Here is a 22,006-nt window from a genome sequence, read left to right on the forward strand (position 1 = left end):
ATTAAAGTACTGTTCAGAAGCAGTTTATGAATTTCTAAATCAATTTTGAATTGAGAATTATTTCGTGAATGGTGTTAACAAATGTGTGTGAACTGATTGTTTATAACATGTTTTGAATGTTTGATATGTGAATTATACTTTTTAGCGTTTGCACATTCATTACATTCTTAGTTCTTTTTCCTAAGTTTAAATTGGAATCAGGTCTGTGATACCACTGTTTAAAATTTGCACATTCAAAAAATTACTTTCCAATAGTACTCTGATACATGCTTCAGTCTTCAAAGTGATATTCTTAGCTAGATTATTCAAAGACATCAATGTTAGAATGCAAACAACAATGAAGTGGTTTTATTTAGAAACATGAATTAGTAATGGAAAATATTCTGCAGTGTTTGTGTTATTCTAGTTAGTACACAGTGAAGAATTCTGCACATAGGACACATTTCTGAACATTGACTTTTCCAATTTAAATGAACCTCTTAAAAATAGGTTAGCATTTAAAAGAACTGGTACTACATAACATATGGCATTGAGAACAAATATTGATATTCTTCCCTGTTCTTCCCTGTGAATAGAGATCTGGTGGAAAACACAATTGGCAGTAAAATATGCTTACTCTTTCATCATCTTTTCCAACACTTGGCTGCATCATGAGTCTGTATTTTAACTGTGTGATGTTTCATACTCAGCTTCCTTTTAAGCTGTAGCTGTTGTTGCTTTCTTGAGCCAGTTAGCTGAATTACGTGTTTGTACATTTTTTGCTGTTTTATGGGAGCATGATTTGATCATTATGTGTCTTATTCTGTGTCTCTCTGTGAGAAAAGACCAGAACTCGGTTTCTTCTGAAAAACTGAGGAAGTTCTTCTCACTGCTTCACCCTTTGGTGATTGCACTTATGGTTTGATTTGTTCCTGCAATGCTAAAGAAAAAATATGCGTGTTTCTTTCCAGTCTTTTCATTTTTATTTTCATCAAAATCTCTCAGCAAAGCTAGTGATATAAGGGTGTTTTTGAATGTAAATGTAAGGAAGGGAAGTAAAAGTTCAAGTTGCCTTACAAATTTTCTTGCCCATATGATTGAGCACAAGCAGCTTATGCGAAAGGTGGTCCCTGGCTTCCCTGTTGACAGTGCAGAATATACTTTTTGCACTGATATTCTCTTTCCACCACTGCTCAGGATTTGAGCAAGGGATTTAAAGAAGTAAAACTCTTGCATCCCATTAACTGTTTCTCAATTAGTACTGTTTAAATAATCATTTTTGAAAAGCATGAGTCATGACCAAGGTAAGTTCTTGAGTCATATGCATTAAATCACAAAAGATTAATAGTATAAAATCAACACTGTGCTGTAGATTTTACAAAGAAATCTGATACAGTATCTGAATAGAAGCATTTACTGGACCCCTTGTCCTTTTGGCAGTTTCTGATCACTCTCTTTTGAGTAAATAAACAAGCAGTCCAAGTGGTTAAGGTCTTTAAATTTCTTAATGCTCTAAGGGGGGAAAATTGCACAAGTCTTACCTCTTAGATTGCAGTCTCCCTGAGTTTTCTGTTCTGATGGAGTGAGTGGAGTATAAGACAACAGAATCTTCCTCAACACAGATTTGGTCTGTATGGGAGGGCCCTCCAAGTTTTGGACTTGGGCTAGATGATATCTGAGCAGTTCCCCTCATATGGCATTGAACTAGGGTGTCTCAGCTAATGATTTTTCATCTCATATGGGTTTTTTTCTGCCAAGATGTAATATTTGTCCATCTGCATTACTGTGAAATTAAATACTTTGTTTTATTTTTATTTTTGGAAGACAAAAGAGAAGGGATGGGGGAGATCATTAATATGTAAGTCTTATGAATCCTTAAAGCATACCAACTGCATGCATTGCACACCAAGATTTTGTTAGCCTTTCTCTGTACTGAATGACTAGATATTATATAAAAAGTGGAAAGAGATCCACCTCAGATCATACTCTACCATGCAGTTACTGTACTTTCTGAGCAAATAAGAAACACAGGAGACCTGGATAGAGGTCTGAATTGGAGAGAGCAGGTTCTTGTGCCTGTATATGGGCATCTTAGCACAGTGATCCTTGCTTGATTTTTTTTTTTTTTTTTTTTGTCTTACTTTTTCCTCTTTTTTCTCAGAAAGGCTGTTGTATGTCTGAGAAATACTTCAGTGAAGACCTTCTGTGTTGCCAAGACAAGATTCTGTTCTGACAGTCAGTGCTTCTGGGAGTTATTTTTGCTGAGATAAAACTAGTTGGTTCAAAGTAAGATAGAGACCATGCAAGTCTGTTGTTGTACTGTGGTACTTCCTTGGCTGTGGCTGGTACCTTTGGGCTTTGGTTAGTTCATGCACAATCTCTAAGTCTCAGCTCCTGTGCAAGAACTGTCCCTGACATCGGGAGGATACAGCCAGTTCCTATCCCTCTGCATAGGGCAATCCATAATATACCTCTAACGACAGCACCACAGTGTCACAAAGTATTTCTGACTTGCAAGGGACCCACAAGGATCGTTTGGTTGTTGTTTTTTACAGGCACACTTAGATTTTTTAGAAGCAAACACTACACTCTCTGTTATGTCTGTCTTTGCTGGATATTAACTACCAATACGTTTGCATTGCCGATGAAGGCAAAAAGCCAAAATTGTTCTGAGGTCTTGCTCTAACTTATCTATTTAGGATCAGGTTAAGGTGAATAGTAACTGAACATAGAGGGAAGAAAGGTACTATTTTGGAAAGCCTTGAAAAACAATTAAACAGGAAAGCTTATTTTTTTGGAGGAAACTTTCAAGTTTCTGAAGATATTCCTGCATTTCTTGAGGAGAATACTCAAATTTACAGAGAAAATATTGAATTCAAGATTTTACTTCTGAATTTTATCCTAAAAGATTGCTTCTTCAAACAGATTTCCGTCCTGGATAGCTTCTCAAAACTTTTATTGTATAGGGATGTATATTTTTATCAGGTAAACGACTGGAGATAATCCAACTCATGACCGTTAACTCTAGTTTTGTTTTTTGTCTGTAGATATATGCAAAAAACCTGGTGAATGCAGATAGGTGTGCACTCTTCCAGGTTGACCACAAAAATAAGGAGCTGTATTCAGACCTTTTTGATATTGGAGAAGAAAATGATGGAAAACCTGTCTTCAAGAAGACCAAAGAAATAAGGTAAGAATAGCTAGCAGAAGAGTGCAGTTTCATTATAACTATGGATGTGCAGGCATTTTATTACCCAGTTTCTGTGCCTATCTGCAGGTACACTGACAATACTTGTCATACTGTGATATCATTCCCACCAGGACCCGCCTCCAGAAGGTAGTACTTCTGGGAATGACATTGCAGTGCCATCGAAACAGCGTCTCTGAAGCTATAACGTCACTCCTGGAAATGCCGTCTTCCGGAGGCGGTCCTTTTGGAAATCATGTTGGGAAAAAAACAGAGGTGTTCTGAGGTAGGTAAAGGTGCAGGTAATAGTGCACCTAATCCATAGTCTGCCAGTTTGGGACTTTTTTTCCCAAGAGGGTTCCCAAGAGGAATTAAAATTTGTGTGATTCCAGCACATCCAAAGCAAGAAAATCACAATTTGTACTTCTTGTGGATGAATTAGGCAAATGTAGAATTGAGTATGGATTGGTCATTCACTTTGAAGATTTCAAGCTCAGGAATTTAATTTTACTTTTCTCATGTGAATTTAGATTTTCATACTTTCAATTAATTGTGGTACTGAAAAATGCTTGAAGTGGTGAAATTGAAAATGTATATTGTCTGGTAATGACTAGAAAGGATTCTCTGACTAAAAGTTATGCGCATTTCTGCTTCATGTCACAGGTACCTAATTTTTACGGTTGTGCACTTTTTAATGAAAGAGGCAAAGCAACAAAATAAATATAGTGTTTTTCACTTTTCAAAAATTATAAGTCCCTAACAGATCCAGACTAAGATTTTCAAAGGATTACAGGTTTCAGATTTTCAGCTTCTTAAAAGTAAAGAATTTTATGACTCAGTATCTCATACTAAAATTTTCCTAAAATATTCAGCGTTGATTTTTATCAGAACTTTTTTCATTTCCTCCTTATTCTTTTAAAGTTCTGGGCCAGTATGAGATGTGATTCATGTCTTCACTAAGACTCCTTTAGACAAACTTACTCCCACTTACCATTGTGTGAGTGAGAATGGAAGGAATAAAAATTGGAGCAATTTGCGTACTGACAAGCAAGGAGGTGGTGTAAATTAAAGAAGATGGCCTGCTTTAACATGCACTTTCATACTCCTTCGTGATAATTGTTTTTCTTGCTTATATCCTTCTGCTTATATCTATCTGTCTTCTCGGTATGTTATTGAAATGTTGATTCTAAGTGCAAGGGTGTGAGCCATTTCACGGGTACTGTATACTGAAAGTGAAGTGCAACTTAAATATCTGTAAGAAAGTGACACTGAGTGAATCATCAGGAAGGAGTCTTAAGTTGGTGTGATGTACCTATCATAAGAAGCAACAGAAAAATCTAACTTAAAGTCAGGTGTGCAGGGTGAAATCCTGACAGCTTTATCACTGACTTCAGTACCAGGCACCAGGGTACTGCAGGGTACGTTTAGACTTCAAAGCATTCCACGTATGATTCTTTTTACGTGTTTTTCTCCATAAATTATCTTCTGCTTTTATATCATAACTGCTTTATGTCGAAATATTGAAAATTTTTTACTCACAAGACAGACATGGATTTTTGTGATACAACTTAGGAATGTATTTGTTGTGTTTAACTTCCTTGTGGTGATTAAGGGACACAGTTAGTACCATGGCATTGTTTGATTGTCATGAAACAGGCTAGTCATTCCAATTACCATGGACAATCCATATAATGTTCAGCTATGAAATTTCCACTGGTCTTTTTCCAAAATTTTGTTACCAAATCCGCACACATATGCCACCCAAAGAAACAAGTTCCATGTTGCCTTTGTTGTGTCTAAAGAAGCAATGAATATGTAAAAGTCATAATAAAATCAATACCTTTTAAATGTAAACACAAGTCTGAGTTCTGTACCAATGTTATGTTTGTTAGGGATAACCTCCTGGGTTATTGAAGATTTTGAATTTTTGTCACTAAAATGTTAATGCTATGGCATGTTTTGTAATAAACTATATAGCTATATAAAATGTCTTCAGAAAGTATGTTAGGATGTGCTTTTTGTTTTATGTGGTACTAGTTGTTGTAAGATTTTTCTCCTCAAAGCAAGAAAATGGCGCTGGTTGGGAACACCCATTACTGTGCCCAAGACAGACTCCACTAGAAAAATGTGTTTTCTGTATTTTGGCTAATAAACATTTTTATTTTCTCCAGATTTTCTATAGAAAAAGGAATAGCTGGTCAAGTGGCAAGAACAGGAGAAGTCCTTAACATCCCTGATGCCTATGCAGACCCACGCTTTAACAGGTAGGATGCTCTTCATTGGAGAGGAAGATAGCTCATCAACCATTTTACATAAAATTGCTACTTAAATTTCATATTGAGATTCATTCATGGAGCTGTCATCCTTTGGCAAGGAGGTAATTATAGATGTTTATTAAATGCTTTAGCCATCAGAGGTACTTTTAAGATACAAATAAAAGTATTTTTATCAGATATATTAATATAATGGAGAAAAATTTAGTTAGATTGTTGCCAGTTTTCATTATCAGTCTCCCTGCAATCTCATTAGTTTCATGGGAGATAAACAGTTCACTAACAAATAGCATGCCTAAGAATACCCAAATGTTCTTTAACTCTGTGTTTGAGGCAGTATTAATCCTTTGTCTTGCAAATGAGGAATAAAGGATTAAAAGTTCTTTCTACATATGAACACAGTAGATAACAATATTTGAGGGTTTTGAGGGTGAAATTCTTGCAGGTACTAATTAGGTCTACTTTAAAATGATTAAGTATATTGTACATCAACATTTCTGAGAATCAATGAATAGATACCCATTGATATTAACTCTTTTCTCTTTTTTCTTTCTCCTTTATGGATCTTCAGAGAAGTAGACCTCTACACGGGCTACACAACCAGAAACATCCTGTGCATGCCTATAGTGAGCCGAGGAAGTGTAATAGGTGTTGTGCAGATGGTTAACAAAATAAGTGGAAGTGCCTTCTCTAAAACTGATGAGAACAACTTTAAAATGTTTGCAGTCTTTTGTGCTTTAGCCTTACACTGTGCTAATGTAAGTTTTATTTACAGTTTTGTAAGTTATAATAAGAATACTTAGGTATTTTGATGTTACCGGTTTTTAAAATTATTTGTAAGTCTATTTCATTGAATTAACACTGTATTCCTTGGTGAATAATTCTATTTAAAGAGGATGATAGGGATTGCATTTGAAACAACCATACTCTGATTTTATCAATTTTTTTGTAGCTAAAATGAGAAAGCTCTGGAATGTGTATGATATGTCTTCCCTTTTCCACTAAAAAATATGATTCTTATTTACTTTTATAAATTCGAATTGCATTTTATAAATTTAATTGGGGAATGGAAATATGCTATATATTCTCTCAATTCCATATTCTTAATACTCAAAGATCAATTTTTACACTTATATGCTGTGGTATATACTTATAATTATCTATGCTTCTATATAAGAGTGGGTAACTATTTTTGTTCTCAAACCCTTTATCATCTCAACATTTACTATGCCTGTAGGAAACATAAGCAATATAATGATCATTACTATATAAGTATAAAAATTCAGTAAAAATGCAATGCAGAAGAACTGAGTTATAATCATGGGAGGTAAGATAAAATGAAATGCCAGTTAAGCCTGGTGATTTACATTAATTAATTTTACCAATAGCATCCCAGTTGTACACTGGGGCAGCAAATTTTATTACCAGGTGCCTCAAGTTGTTTCACTTGGATCAAGGCAGGTAGAATGGCCTGCATATAAATTACACTTGGGACTATGCACACTCAGTTGTGTGTGAGTTCACTACTTTTAGATGGTGAATGTTACCATTCAGGCTGTGCTGCTCCAGAGTATTTTTTAGCTAGTACGTTGTTATGTCCTCACTTGTTTGTAAACCATGCCATGTCTGCACCTCTCAGTAATTAAGTGTACTTACTTTTCATACTGGATATTAATGTAGGTATGATAAACATCCCACATACTTTTTACTATGCAAAAATTACTAGCAGTATTTTTTACCAATTAATAGAGTACATACAGTGGCAGAAAATATGACTTGTGTCATGTTATAAGTTTTCTGTCAGAATTTTGCAAGGGACTTAGCTCCATTTTTGACTCCTGGACTTGGATTGTTTTTCTTGGGAGAGCTCATATGCAGTTAAAAGTCAGCTAAGCCTTAGATATTTACTCAAGTGAGTAGATGAAGAGTGATGCAATAGAAGGCCTGGTTTCCTAGAAGTACTGAATTCAATGTAATCTTTTGCTTTTCTAATGTGTGAAGTTGTGCAGCCAAAAGCACTGTCATTTCTGCAGATGTGTATTGTAATAATCACTGCTTGAATACAGGAAGTAATTTTCTTCCTTTATTAAAATTCCACATTCATGCCTGACTTTACTTTTTCAGATGTACCACAGAATTCGTCATTCAGAGTGTATTTACCGTGTAACGATGGAGAAGCTATCCTACCATAGTGTTTGTACAGCAGAAGAGTGGCAAAACCTCATGCACTGTACACTGCCTCCACATATTTATAAAGAAATTGAGCTGTAAGTATTTTTTTTTAATGTAGCAGCAGTTGTATAGAGCCTGTTAATTTTTTTTTTTTCCTCACTTGTAGTGGAGGTTTTTTAGGAAGTACTTTTATTATTGAACTATAGCCATACCATGGTGGTTTTATCTCTGGCTTTCTTATACTTAGCTATACTTAAGGACCTGTGAACAAAATTTATCCATCAAAGATATAAAATTATATGTACTCAGAATTTTTCCACAGTCCTGGGTAGGTAGATACAGTAGTTGCTTTAAGCATTAGTTTTTATCTGGGATTTGTAGAGATGAGCTTTCATTCTTGTAGTCCCAAATCACCATCAGCTCAGAGCCAGAGAGAAAGCCGAGCTTGAAACATCAGTACTTAAGACCAAATGAATGATCTCATCCCTTTGGTTATGTTTTAGAATTCAACATATTTCTCCCAGCTCATTCCTGGGGTTTTCTGGATTGTGTGTGTTTTTTAGGTTTGGTTTTGGGGTGTGTGCATATGTGTGTGTGTAGGGGGTGTTTAGGTTTTTTTGTGAGTTTTCAGTATGGATGTATGTGTGTGTTGTGCATTTGCTTGTGCTTATTGAAGAAGAGGAAAATAATCCAGGGTTACAAATCCCAGGTGTTAGAGGGTAGAGTTGCAGCCTAACTTTGGAGGAGGACTTCCCATCCAGGCTTTTAGGCTTTCTCTGACATAATTCAGTTATTTTCAGCAGCTGTATGCTGAAGATGAACCTCTATCTGCATTCTATTGGCCAGTTCCCACTCAACGTTAACAATGGGAGCCATCATATTTTTAAGTCACTCTTTTTGGGCCAGGACAATAAATTCTACTCTTGTAACTATGTGCCTAAAATCAGCTATTGAGTCACAAAACCTAAATTGTCTTTTTAAACCTCATCCCCAGAGGGATGTTCACTTCTGTTCAGCATTGAGCATTGTAGCTGGGAGCGAGGTGAAAGCTTGTGTTTAACAGGGACTGTTTATAGTTAAAGTTCATTACGTGCTAAAGTGATTTGCTTGAATGCCAGAGCATTAACAGCTTGCAGAATTACACCCTAATAGAAGTTTATTCTTTGTAATACAATTTCTTGTGCTTTGTTAGGTGATATTATATAACCCACCTCCTCAGCAAAAATGAATTTTACTTGCAAAGATGACAGGTTTCATTCTAAATTATATTAGCATCCTTTAGTTCAAACAGAATACATGTCACCATTTTACAAGCAATTCAGCTACCTTCTTTCCTCTCACAAGCTGCTGTGCTCTTCAGTGTGCCAAGCAGTTAAGGTTCCATGGAGAAAAAATATAGGACTTGCAGCACAGAAAGTGCAGGGAAAGGGTTAATTAATAATTGAAGGAAAAACAGTTCTTCTGTCCTGGGTCCCTAAAATTAGGCCTCAGTATTGTTAACAGGGGAGGGGACAAGTCTTCAGGTAATGAAACTTTAAAGATATGGTGTTAAATTTTTGAAGTTTTGGTTTGATTTCTATTAGCCAGTAAAAACTGATTTTTTTTCCTCTATCAAAATTAGAGCAAGTCTCATGCAACTTATGATAGAAATTATTGGAAAAAAGGCCTGTAAATATATTATTAGAGACATCATCTTTACTATTCCTGGGAGAAATCCTGAATATTTTAGGAATGCCTGTAAATCTCTCATTGTTCCTGAGATATGTTTTTTTGTCTATTACTTAATCAATGGATCCTTAGATAAAGATATATGTTTCTGTTATGTAAGCAAAGCCAAAAGCTTGCTGTTGGACTTGATCATAAGGGTCTTTTCCAACATAAATTACTAAATTATTGTATGAAACTGTGAGCATAGTTCCATTGACCTTAGCAGAAATACGTAACTTGACATTACTGGAAAATATAACCTGTAAATTCAATTTTCTGTGTGTATTCAGAAAGAAGTGACTCTTGCTGGGTATACATTTCCTAGTCATTTTCACTTGTTTTTAGTGACAATGAAAGGGTATTTGTCTTCTCTAAACTGAAACTTTCCTCTTAGATACCATTTTGATATCAGTCCATACGAAGATGTTTGGCCGGCTATTTTTGTCTATATGGTTCACCAGTCCTGTGGGACAGCCTGGTATGAAGTATATTATTTCTTTATTTAATTGTTAAGTCTCTGTTTATTTATTTATATTTTTTTTGGGATAATTCCTAATTCAAGGTCTATTTTTTTTTATGTTTATTTACTATGTTTGGTCTGTACATGACTGTAATAAACAGTCTGGATTTCTTATCCCACCTTCTTGGTCCTTAGTTAATAAAATCTGGGAACAGTGAGGTTAAAGAACTCATGATGTCATCCTAACAGTTGTCCTTCTAATATACAGAAAAATTGTTTGGTTCTGAGATGATTTTGCTTTTCAGACAGAAGATGGTAAAGGCAACAAAAAAAAGTACTCTTCCCAAAAAGGAGGGAATGTGCATGAAAACTGATTTTTTGGATATACAGTTGCCAAAATTAATAATGTGTATGGCAAAAGTAAATCAAGATCAGATCTTATCTTGCTAAGTGAATCAGTTATTTACATAGTTGTGCATTAATTATAGAAGTGAATTCTTTTCAAATTAAATGCTTCATTCACTGTCATTTCTCTCAGTGTTCCTTATCATTACTAAGATCAGTAGTTGGGAAAGTATGGCCCATTGCTAAAAGAAAGGAGCTGCTCCAAATTACGGAAAACATACAGATGGTCAATTGAAAGGGGAAGTACGTCCCTACAAAAGGGAGAAACATTCAGGAATGTTTGCTGGCATTTAATTTTATTTTACTAACTGAATGGATGCCCCCAAAGTGTGCAGTCAAACCAGAGGATCTTTCTCAGTCTTCCTCAATGCTGCAAAGTGGGTGCCTCTTCTGAACACAGTTCTCTACTGCTCAATGTAGTTAGCATGTCTCCATTCCAGACTGAATGGTTGTGGATGCAGGGTTGGGGTTTGTATTTTCAGTCAGGTTCTGTTCTCTTCTGTTTCTGACTCCCAGTCTCTTCCTTTCAAATGTAGCTTTGATGAGAAAGAATTTATATCTGCTTGATGTTTTTCAAATGAGCCTTAGCTTTCACTAATAAAATTAGGGAAACAAAAGTGAGGAAAATATTTGAAAAGGAGATGTTTGGAACAGGACTTGTATTTAATTTCTGAAAGAACAAAACTTCTCAAACCTTTGAAACAAACCCAAAAATTTTAGGACTAAAATTAAATTTTAATATATTGAGGAATAAGGTTGTGCCTTAAAGTATTTACCAATGTAATGTATAATTGTCTTGTCCAGGGAGGATTTCAGAGAAAAGTCTATCATACTCACTACATTTTCTCTTCTGAAGAAGTAATATTTTAATGCTGTAATAAAGTATACAAAGTACAGCGGATGAAGTACTAGTATTCTATATTCAGGCATCACAGATAATCATTTTTTCTTTGGCAATTATTATACTATTCTGTAATAACCATTGAGTTGAGATTGGATGTAGATGAAAGTTACTATTGTGCTATTCTGAGTTGTGATGTACTACTTTAAACAATAGTTCTATCACTGTCTGACTTTCTAGAATTAAAAAAGAAAGCTTAAAGTTTTTTGAAAGACAATATGCCTCTGTTTTTCCTAATGTCAGATTAAGACTGAGAATAATAATTACGTTACTCAGCACACAACTGTAGAAATACACATTTCTGCCTGTTTCCGTGTAGTAGATGTGTCTATGTTTTTACACATAGGTCAGAGACATGGAGGTTTTTTTCTCACCATACCACTTTCCTGATTACCCAAGAAATTATTAAAACATGGAACTTAGAAAGAAAGTCTAATCGGAGCAACAGGGGGGAAAATGGAATGAAGGAAAACTGCCTTTTTATGAGTGAAAAAGTCATTAATTTAGGACTTAACAAAATATTATTTGGTGAGAAGTGAAGAAACCGTGAGATATGAATTTCTGTTCTGTGAGTCTAAACTGGAAGAAAAAATTTACAAGTATTGGAAAAATAAAATCTTCTGCTTCTCACAATGTCAATATGGAGCACCTCTATTTAATCAGGTTTATGTCTTCTGGGTCCTTTGCTTAAAAATCCCTGAATTTTCTCTTTTGATCACAAATCTTGTTTTTAAATTGTCCATTAGTTATAGAGTTGAACTATATTTCAAGTTGAATAAGCAATTGAAAGAAATCACTTCAAGTTTCTGGGAGCGGGGAAGGTCATGGAATTCTATTGACTGAGCTGAGTAGCATGATTTATGTTCCCGAATTTAACAGATTAAACTAAGAGCATTGTCAGGCATCCACGCTCCTCTGTCCTTGCCAAACTTGAGTGACTCTTCATGTCATTCAATGAGTCATCCACAGTGAGAGTCAATTCTAGCAAGAAGGGTAAATCAAAGACCATAATTTCTTCTCTGCTGGTTGTTATTCCTGTTCCTATTTCTTTTCTCTGACCAAATTATTTTCTTCCTAGCTTTGAACTTGAAAAGCTGTGCCGGTTTACTATGTCTGTAAAGAAGAACTATCGCCGCGTGCCCTACCACAACTGGAAGCATGCAGTTACCGTTGCCCATTGCATGTATGCCATACTGCAGAACAACCAGGGGCTTTTCACTGACCTAGAGGTAGGTGACATGATGGTATCAGTTACCACACCTCATCAGAGCTGTCAGCTGATGAGTGCTCTCATCATCAAAATGTACTCTAGTGCATTTTCTGTGCTGGAGTTTTTTTTTGTCAGCTCGGGCAGAGTGTATGTAAAGGTCTGCATGGAGGAACGGATGTGAGTAAAGAGTTTGAGGGAGGAAGATTACTCAGATTCCTAATCCTAGCCATGTTTTTCAGGACTGCCCCTTAAAAAGCAGTAGTTGATTTGCTATAAATCTGTGTCTAAGTTTTGGGGTTCTCCCTGTACCCTTACAACCACAGTCTTTAATTATTTCACTGTCAGATCTATCCCTCTGTGAGGGAGGGAGGGAAACACCCTGGATCTTGAATCCTGTGAGGTCTGGGAGATCCTGAATAGGAGGACAAGGGTTGCAGAGCTGGTTGACATATGTGAGTAAAGGAGAAGAGCCAAACTCTAAACTGATCACTAAGTGGAAATAAATAACTAGTAAAATCGAAGGCTTAGAATGTTAATACACAGTATGGAAAACTGTCATTTGTTTTTCTTCTGAATTATGGTACAATAGGGAGTGCTGCCTCTAATTAATGTTACATGAAACTTCTGACTCGGAGATCTAGTTTTCAGTTGTGCATAACTGCCAAATATTATCCATTTGGGCTGTAATTTTCCAGGCTCTGTTAAATTCCTCAAGGTGATTCATTTGGGGAAATTCCAGGCACAATTGTTTGGCTCTTTAAAAGAGACATGCTAGTAGAAATCAAAGTTTTGTTCAGTGTATAAGAGTAAAATGAAACTTGGTGAGCTTTCATTTGAAAAGGTCTAGTTTATACTGCTGTAAAGCAGAGACTTGAAAATTGACACTGAAATGCAGAAGTGGCATATGCCAGGCATATACTGAAATTTGGCCAAACTATACAAGTCTTGCAGGTCTGAAAAAAATCAGTATTACTTTAAAAAAAAAAAAAAAATCTGTGGAGTACAGCCTCAGAGAATTTTTAAAGCTCTGATAACATTCAGTAGTAACCAAGTAGTAAGCCCCATCTCTTTGGAGAGGGAGAGTAAGAAAGAAAGGGAGAGCAAAAGAGACAGCTGTTAAGAGAGATGGAAACAGTCTTTTTTCCCTGCAAACTCCAGCCAGCCTTCATCTGTTTGAGTCTCTTATCCCCAGTCTATGTTCCAGCTCTTTTCAGCAGTCTCCTTTCTTGATACTGGAGGTGAATCCAACAAGAATACAGGAAACTGCTGAAAGAAAGTTTGGGGATCTAGGGATGGGCTGACCTCAGGTGAGGGATGCTGACACAAACCTCAGTAGATTTAGAGATGGGAATATAAAACACTGTAAAGGGGACACTGATTTGGAGAAAAATAGAGAAAAATGCAGTGATTTAAAGATTTGGGATCCAAGCAGATACCAAAATAGGTACAAGGACAAGAGCACTGTTATTATGCATTGTATAATACTGAAGGACTGAGACAAGAATGACTTCCAGAGACATGGAGACTGGGACAAGCTGTTACTGCATAACTTCAAGTGATAGAGGTGTGTGTTATGTTCCTAAGGGTTCCTCCTCTGTTGAGGCTCTGTGTGGACATGTGCTGCTGCATCACACAGGGGTTTTATATGCTTTTTAAAAATACACTTCACAAGATGCAGTATTGAAAAGATATCATTCAAAACAGAAGTGAATGTCTCAAAATCAGAAATACAGTTAGCATTGCTACAGCCTTATTTCTGCACATGGTGTATTTATGATAGTATTTCTAATTGCATCACTGCTATTTTTCCACAGACTCATGGGTCTCTTAGTATAGTATCCAGATTGGATGTTGTGCACTTAATAGATGGGTAATCAATATTCTTTTTCTGCTTAATTTTATAGTCTTATCCTTGTTTACTGAACACTCATCAGAACCAATTATAAGACAAAGATATTGGGTCTCTGAAGAAATGTTCATGAATACTTCATGCCAACAGTGGCAGTCATAAACATTAATGAATTTTTTTTTGAAAACGCATAAGCTATGTGAAAACCTTTTGAAAAAGAGATTTCAGGGACTCCACTTCTTCACAATATTAAGGATTAATTATATAAAAAACCCACTTACTGTCTTTATTTTGTTTACAATTGCATTGTCCAGCATTGTCCATGTCTCATGTTAGTGACTTCCTAGGAAAAAACTCCACTAGGAGATTTGGTTAACATCTCTAGGAGTGTTGCAGAGGCAGATCTGGTATTGAATTTCAGTGTCTTGACCAGCAGATCATACATTTTGTATGTTTCTTCTCCCTCAATATCTGTGCTTTTTATTATTTTAATAAACATTAAAGGTAAGGATTCAGTGGATAACCAGACTGTTTAAAATGCAGATTTCTTCTGAAGCACAGTCCATCCAATAGTATGTTACTGTCCAACAACGATTTTTAAATGCATAATATAATTACATTTGGACCAAGATTTTTAATTCAGCATGTCCTTACTGTCATGTTTATCTCATTTTTAAGGATATTTCCTTATAAAATATGTGCTTCAAACATGTGCTGTTTGAAGTCAGTGTTAGCAGTCTACAACTTCTACAGTATTTTGGGTAGAGAGTGACATCTAGGGGCAGGAAATACATCTTGCTTTTCATGCTTGTGTCAATTTTTTTGTAGCGAAAGGGTCTTTTAGTTGCATGCCTGTGTCATGACCTGGATCACAGAGGTTACAGCAACAGCTATCTTCAGAAATTTGATCACCCCTTAGCTGCTCTCTATTCCACATCAACGATGGAACAGCACCACTTCTCGCAGACTGTGTCCATCCTGCAGGTAGGATTATTGAAATTGTATGTTCTGTGCATTAGTGTCCAGTGGTGGAAACAGGAGTCACATCATTACTGAGTAGATTTTCTGAAGCATGCTTAGCTTAATTTCTCTATCATAGTACTCATTTAGAAGAGTAGAAGATTTATTACAGCAAGCCAGGTTTCACAATTACCAAACCCAAGGATTCAACAATAGTGCAAAACACAGCTTTCTTAAAATCTTGAACTTATAAAAAATATTGTGTATTTGAATGTCTTTACTTATGGCCTGCCTTTGAAGCTTTTTGCTTCTGGTTCTCTGGAGGCTTTTCCCTTGACCATGTGGAATAGGAACTTTGAAAATGAAAAATAATTTTCTCAGATACATATATATATATATATTTGTCATAATGTATTTCAACAAAGTCTTCAACCATCCTGAAATTTTGAATAAAAACTGAAGTACTGGCAAAACTTTGTATGAGAAACTTGAAAACCCGCTGTAATAAATTCTGTGAACATGGATTGTGTGGCATGAAAGGGGATATGGTAATTTTTCATGCATGAAAATTGTAAACCTATTTCATTATGTTATTCTGTGCTTATTTGTTACTTGCCAATTTGAAATAAAAAAGACCTGAGTAAGGTAATATTCTGTGGAAGAGAGTATGAGGTCATGTGTCTTTATGTTTAATGAAGGAAAAACTACAAGAAAACATGCAGACACTTTTTGAGAAAATACAGGTGTGCTACTGACACACACATATTTTCTCATGAGTGATTTTTTTTATAATTCTCAATTAGAAGAGTCAGAACTCTTACCTGTGAAACCACTGCCAGTCCATAACTGTGCTCACTAGTTTTAATTTTCTGTGCACACTCAAATTACAGCCTAGCCTTGCTACTGTGCCGCTGATTCATTGTTAATCTTTCTTTCTGGTTTTTCAGGGGAAGATATTTATTTTCTTAAATATGTAATCACCTTTTAGGAAAAATACATATTCTGTCTTGTATTCAGAATCACATCTTGTGATTATGGTTTTAGGTATCATATGCATTTAATCACAGAATGGAAGCTTTATCTCTGAATGCTCCTTCATGTAGGAGGGTGTAATTGAATCCTTCAGTGGTGGTATGGCATTAGATGTTTAGTGTTCATTCTTCGTGTAAATTTGTGCACAGTGAGCATGTTCCTCGGTCATTAACACTTCACTGTCCCAACCATTTTGCATTTCTTCTGGCAGAAATGTTGCAATCGATGAAAATCCCATTTGCCATGAAGGCAGGGAACCCTTTTGCTTCCCTGGCACCTCCTGCATTTGCTGTCAATGTGAGTGAGGAAAGGGGGAAAGTGGCCAGGGCTGTAGAGTGGATTCAAGACACCAGCTGCTGAAGCATCCATGGGTGGTAATTAGCAGCAAAAGCAGACTAGAGCAGCCTTTTGGACTTGCTGGATTTTGTTTGAATCCAAAAGTCTTATTGAATTAATGGACTGATGGAAAAAAAGTCAAACCAAGCCACTAAGCTTTTTAGGGTTTATCTAAGTTTTAATTTTACATTAGTAACCTGCAGTACTTTTAACTGCTTGAGACTTTAGAGCTGCTTTGCTCATCCATCTGTAGTTCAAGTGTACACCATACTTGGGACACAGGATTCAATTCACTCGCTTTAGCTCAGCAGGCAAAGAACAAAATCTTCAGAGTGGTACTTTGTATGTACTACTCAAAAGCCTAAGTGATGCAAACTCGTAACTGTCAGCTTCTGTCAGCACTTTACAGAATCAGTTCTTTTCGAGTAGTCTGAAGAGAAGCTGTCACAGTGGTCTTTCTGAGAGTACAGCTTCTAAAGCCCAAGAGTAGAATCTAGAATAATTTAAATATTAGGACAAATAACTTGATCACAGGAATTAGACAGCAAGGCTGGGGAGTAAAGGGTCCCCAAAACCCTAAATTGTGGGAACTAGCAGTAGTCATTTTTTGCTCCCAAAGTGCTGCTGATGGATTAAAATGTTCTGATTTTTTTTTTTTAAACATAATGTTCTATGATATAGAAATCTGTCAAAGGAGCCTTGAGACATAGATGGATTGTATTTTCTATTCATTATTCACAACAAATCTACTTGTCTAAGTAAAAGTCCTGGAAAATGATGTTTATGTTCCGGATGGTGAGAGAAACCAAGCCTATTTGTACTGCAGAGGATTTATTTTGGGCAAATTATGTAAATGCTTGATGAAAGTCAGGGAAACTTTTTGAGCTTCAGCCCAAATGCCAATTAAATGTCAAAACACCTCTGCATTTGATATATTTTAATGATTTTTTTTTTTCTGAATGTGCACACCTTGACATGGCTAGCTCATTCTTTTCTTTTTGTCTTCTTCCTCTCAACAGCAGGAAGACTTTTGACGAGTTGTTTTCCAAATCTTAGAGACAGCAGATAGTCTTGATTTTTCAAAATGTGATCTAGCTTCTTGAGTGATCACAGTGCGTGCGTATTGTGAGTTGAAGGCGCAGTAATACCTTGTGGAAATTGAAAAGTGATGGCAGTGGTGGGTTACCAGAGCCTCCATAGCGGAAATCGTTATCTTTAGTTTATGAGTCATTCAACTTAAGATTGAACAAAGCAGCTATTCCCCGCTAAATGTTCACCTACATTAAAATAATTAACTTCTTTCATATATAGAAAATTATGTCAGTAAATGCAGCGATTTCAGGCACATTTCATTTGGAACATTAGGAAAACAAAATTATTTTGTATTTTTAACTCCAGTGTTTCTTTATCCGTACTCTATATTACAGAGTATCAAAACTATGCTTAAGTGAATTAGGTACTCAGTTTACCAACTTGACTGTGCAGACTCTGTATCAGAACTGAATCACAAGTTTCCAAGTTAACACTGTCTGGAAGTGTTGTGTCTATAGTGATTTTAAATCAAAGAAAAAGATTTCAGTATTTTTTCTCTAGTAATACCTTGAGGCTTCAGAAGGAGCAGTCCCCAAAACAAATTGGTGGCTTAGTCATAGTTTTTTTCATGACAATGTTTACAAAGGAAGAATAAAAATGGGAATTTCAGGCCATTAACATTTGAATTTGCAACAAAACTTGTCATTGGGCTTGTAAAACCGTCGTAACCTGTCTGGTGAAGTAAAGACTGAAATCATCTCTGAATTAGAGCTTGTGCTTTTTATTGGTTTTTTACTTTTTCATAGCTGGAAGGGCACAATGTCTTCTCCAATCTGAGCTCCAGCGAATATGAGCAAGTACTTGAGATCATCCGGAAAGCCATCATTGCCACAGACCTTGCCCTGTATTTTGGAAACAGAAAACAACTTGAAGAGCTGCATCAGACAGGAGCATTAAACCTTAAGAACCAAACACACAGGTAAAGCAGCGAAACAGTAGTAGATTCCTATGGTATTAGTCTAGAAAGAGAAATCTTTTTTTAAAAAAAGAATTACCTCTGAATGGTAATTTTCTTACATATGTGATTTCTAAGACCTGCAGTATGCAAAATTACACATATGTAACAGTAATTGCCATTGCTTTAAATTTGGATTGACCCTTTCATGGCTGATGACTTCTTTATCTTATAAATACACTTTGCATTTATTGATTGATTATACTGTGTGTTTGTGTATTTCATCTGGCATATTTGTCTGTTGGTACAGTTTTAATGACTGCCATCACACTGGCATGCAGGTTAGCAAGCTCTGTGCTTTTTCACATGGAATAGGCATTATTAACAAAGATGCAGGTGTCCTTACATGTCATCTCAATTTCTCCATTTGGTGAAAACAAGGGAATTTAAATTAAATTGCCAGTTTTCTTTATAAAACTTAGATTCACAAAACACAGATTTGTGCTAAAAAATTCATTAAATAGGATTTTTTTTTGGTGTGTGTATGCATCTTATTCTAATAATGATGTTGTTCAGTTACACTGTGAACAGGTTTGTCAGCATATAGGACAGAGTTATGCATTGTATTCTTGGTCTTTCAGAGTTTGAATTCATTGCAACAAAGCAATGACAGTGTCTTGAGACATACTCAGAAGTAGTCTTTCCTCTTTTTAGGAGCTTTTTTCCCCTCTCTCTTTAAAGAACAAAGAAATGCAGCAATAAGATATACCATCTTTCTTTTTATAGACTTGTACTGTATATTCAGAGAATTATAGAGGGGCATGTGAGTGTTTTAACAGGCAGGCATTCTATGCCCTTGTCTATGTATTTGATTGTGTAGAGAATGGTCAATGAACTCTGGTTGTCAATGAACTCTGGTTGCAAACAATATAGGGAATACAACAAGGGGTACAGTACACAGTCTGTGCCATTCTTTATCAAAGAATCAAACAAATGAGGAAGAAACAATAGGTGGGGGAAAATTCATAGCGTGTATATGTTGCTGCTGATTCACCTGAGGAAGGGCAAATGAAAGCTTTGCAGAGCAATCATTAATTCTTTACAAAACCTATAATTTAATGTTGTTTTATTCTATTTTAGAGATAGAGTGATTGGCCTGATGATGACAGCTTGTGATCTGTGTTCCGTAACAAAGTTGTGGCCTGTTACCAGACTGACAGCCAATGACATATATGCAGAGTTCTGGGCTGAGGTATGTGTGATTCATTTGTTTACTCTCCTTATAAACAGAAGCATCCAGGAAGGAAAAACCCACCTATAAGTATTTTTCAATCAACATCTTGGTGTGCTTGTTTTAAAGAGAGTTCACTGGTGCATCTGTGTGTTTGTGGCTTACTCTGAAGTTATTTAAAGAGCTGAGTTAGCTGTCTAATTTTCAGGCAGTGTTTTTTCTCTCTGTTCAAGGTAATGTAGAAAGTATGTCCTAACATAAAGTGACCAAGCAACAGAACACAGAAGAAGTCACTAACTGTAGTTTTTTGTAGAAATGCAAAATATGAAACCAGATTCCAGGTCAGCTGCCTTGAAACATACTTATAAAGCTCTAGTGTCAGTACAGAAAATGCTAAAGTAAATATGAAAAACATTAAATTTTTTTGAGTCTTCTTTGTGAGCCAGCTCAACAACAGTATCTCAGAGAGAGCTGGGTCTTTAATACATCGAAAGTTACTCTACAATTAATGTGTACTGAGAACTGAAACAAGGAATTAAGCTGTAGTAATGTAATCATGTTCACAAATAAATATGCAGTTTCTCACATGTTGTATGCTGAGGTATAAATATCCCAGTTGTTTAATTTTTAAGTGGAAGTGACTGCACTGGGGAGAAGGAATAAATTGCATAGAGCAGAGTTATGCAACTTTAGGAGATATGGTTGTATTTTTAGTACTACTATTGCATGTCTTTTTCTGTTATGTGCCCTGTGGATACTGCCTTGCAGTATTCAGTGGGCTTATTTCTGTTTTACATAGGCATAAAAAAGAAATCAGGCTCGTGGAGTTGATGTAGCATGCATTTACTGTGGAGATTGCTACCTTGCCTGTTGCATGTTCATTATGAAATTCCAGATGTGTGCTTCTTGTTGGGTGTACTTCATATTCACATGTTATTGTTCCCTTAATTGTAAACAGCTCAGACTACAGCAAAATACTTGAAAAATGCTGACTGTGTAAGCTCAAAGATCTAGTTCAGCACTCACTTTCTGAAATGCCTGCACTGGAAAGTGAGTGTTCTTATGAGTGGTAGAATGGAGGTATAATGTTGACGCATCTCACCGATTACATACTCAACTTTTTTTACTTATAAATTAGCTTTTGAATGCAATTCTTGTGAGCTCAGTGGAGAATGAAGGATAAAACTGATTTTCCATATTCAAAAATAGTAAAGATGGAATTATGGACATAATTGCACCTGTCCAGATGTTAATTTTCTGTAATCCAAGGATGAATTAATAAAGGTAGATGTTGATATATTGATATATATGGGAAAGACAAATTTTTTCACAAAGAGGATACTGTAAATTCATCTGGTTTACTCAGCTTTTCCTTGGATGGGTGATTTGCATTCTACTGGTCATTGTATTATGGTGCTTTAAACAGATATTTTGAAAGATGAGACTAACTGAGCAGATAGTACAGAATTGAATGATTTCTTTGGGTTTGGTCTTCCAGTTGCTTTTTATTATGGAGACAAACTTGGAAATAAGGAAAATGTGTGTACATTGACTTACAGCATCTGCTGTTTACATTATCACTTAGGTGAATGTACAAAATGAGCCTCTCCTTGTGTATTTTTCTGAGATTGCCTCAGAGTGATACCACACATTATTTTAAATTCTGGATTTTTAGATTGACATAGAATAGAAGATGGAAATTAATTCAGGTCTCAATAGTCTTGTTTTTGTTTTCTTAATATCTCTCTCTCTCTACTTTTCTCCAGGGCGATGAAATGAAGAAAACAGGTATTCAACCTATTCCTATGATGGACAGAGATAAGAAAGATGAAGTCCCTCAGGGTCAGGTATGAACTCTCTCAGTAAAATGGTACTTGTTTATACATAAAACATGTATGGAAAAAAACATTTCATATATTAGTGAATATTACTTTTGAAATTGGGTTATTCAGACTGCTGAATTCGATGTTATTTTTTCACGTAGCAGTGGAGAACTTGTTTTCAAATTTTGGTTAAATGACAATGTGTTCTTTGCTGTTATCTCTATTTCCTTTCTTTGTACTTGTAGCTCTAGCTAAGACCACAATCACCTTGAATTTTTACAAGTGTCAAAAATGCTTTTTATCTTAGTAAGTGGTTGTTTCAGGCCTTAGCTAGTGTCCAAAGGAGGGTGAGAAAGATGGTGAAGGGCCTTGAGGGGAAACCTCATGAGAGGCAGCTGAGGTCACTTGGTCTGTTCAGCCTGGAGAAGAGGAGGCTGAAGGGAGACCTCACTGCAGTTACAACTTCCTCATGAGGGGAAGGGGGAGAGGACAGT

At 35.9% G+C, this 22,006-nt stretch overlaps 1 protein-coding gene across 2 annotated transcripts in view; it reads left to right on the forward strand.

The window, feature by feature from the left end:
* Positions 1 to 22,006, forward strand: part of PDE10A (phosphodiesterase 10A) — a 164,917-nt gene that overhangs the window by 136,448 nt on the left and 6,463 nt on the right. For both annotated transcript variants that reach the window (XM_053939367.1, XM_053939368.1), the window contains 10 exons: positions 3,027 to 3,169; positions 5,338 to 5,430; positions 6,011 to 6,197; positions 7,564 to 7,706; positions 9,713 to 9,796; positions 12,163 to 12,313; positions 14,972 to 15,127; positions 18,310 to 18,482; positions 19,599 to 19,710; positions 21,456 to 21,536. In XM_053939367.1, coding sequence (XP_053795342.1) covers positions 3,027 to 3,169; positions 5,338 to 5,430; positions 6,011 to 6,197; positions 7,564 to 7,706; positions 9,713 to 9,796; positions 12,163 to 12,313; positions 14,972 to 15,127; positions 18,310 to 18,482; positions 19,599 to 19,710; positions 21,456 to 21,536 — 1,323 coding nt within the window. The remainder of the gene's footprint in view (positions 1 to 3,026; positions 3,170 to 5,337; positions 5,431 to 6,010; positions 6,198 to 7,563; positions 7,707 to 9,712; positions 9,797 to 12,162; positions 12,314 to 14,971; positions 15,128 to 18,309; positions 18,483 to 19,598; positions 19,711 to 21,455; positions 21,537 to 22,006) is intronic.

The sequence above is a fragment of the Vidua chalybeata genome, chromosome 3, assembly GCF_026979565.1.
Source record: "Vidua chalybeata isolate OUT-0048 chromosome 3, bVidCha1 merged haplotype, whole genome shotgun sequence".
In the NCBI taxonomy this organism is placed as follows: domain Eukaryota; kingdom Metazoa; phylum Chordata; class Aves; order Passeriformes; family Viduidae; genus Vidua; species Vidua chalybeata.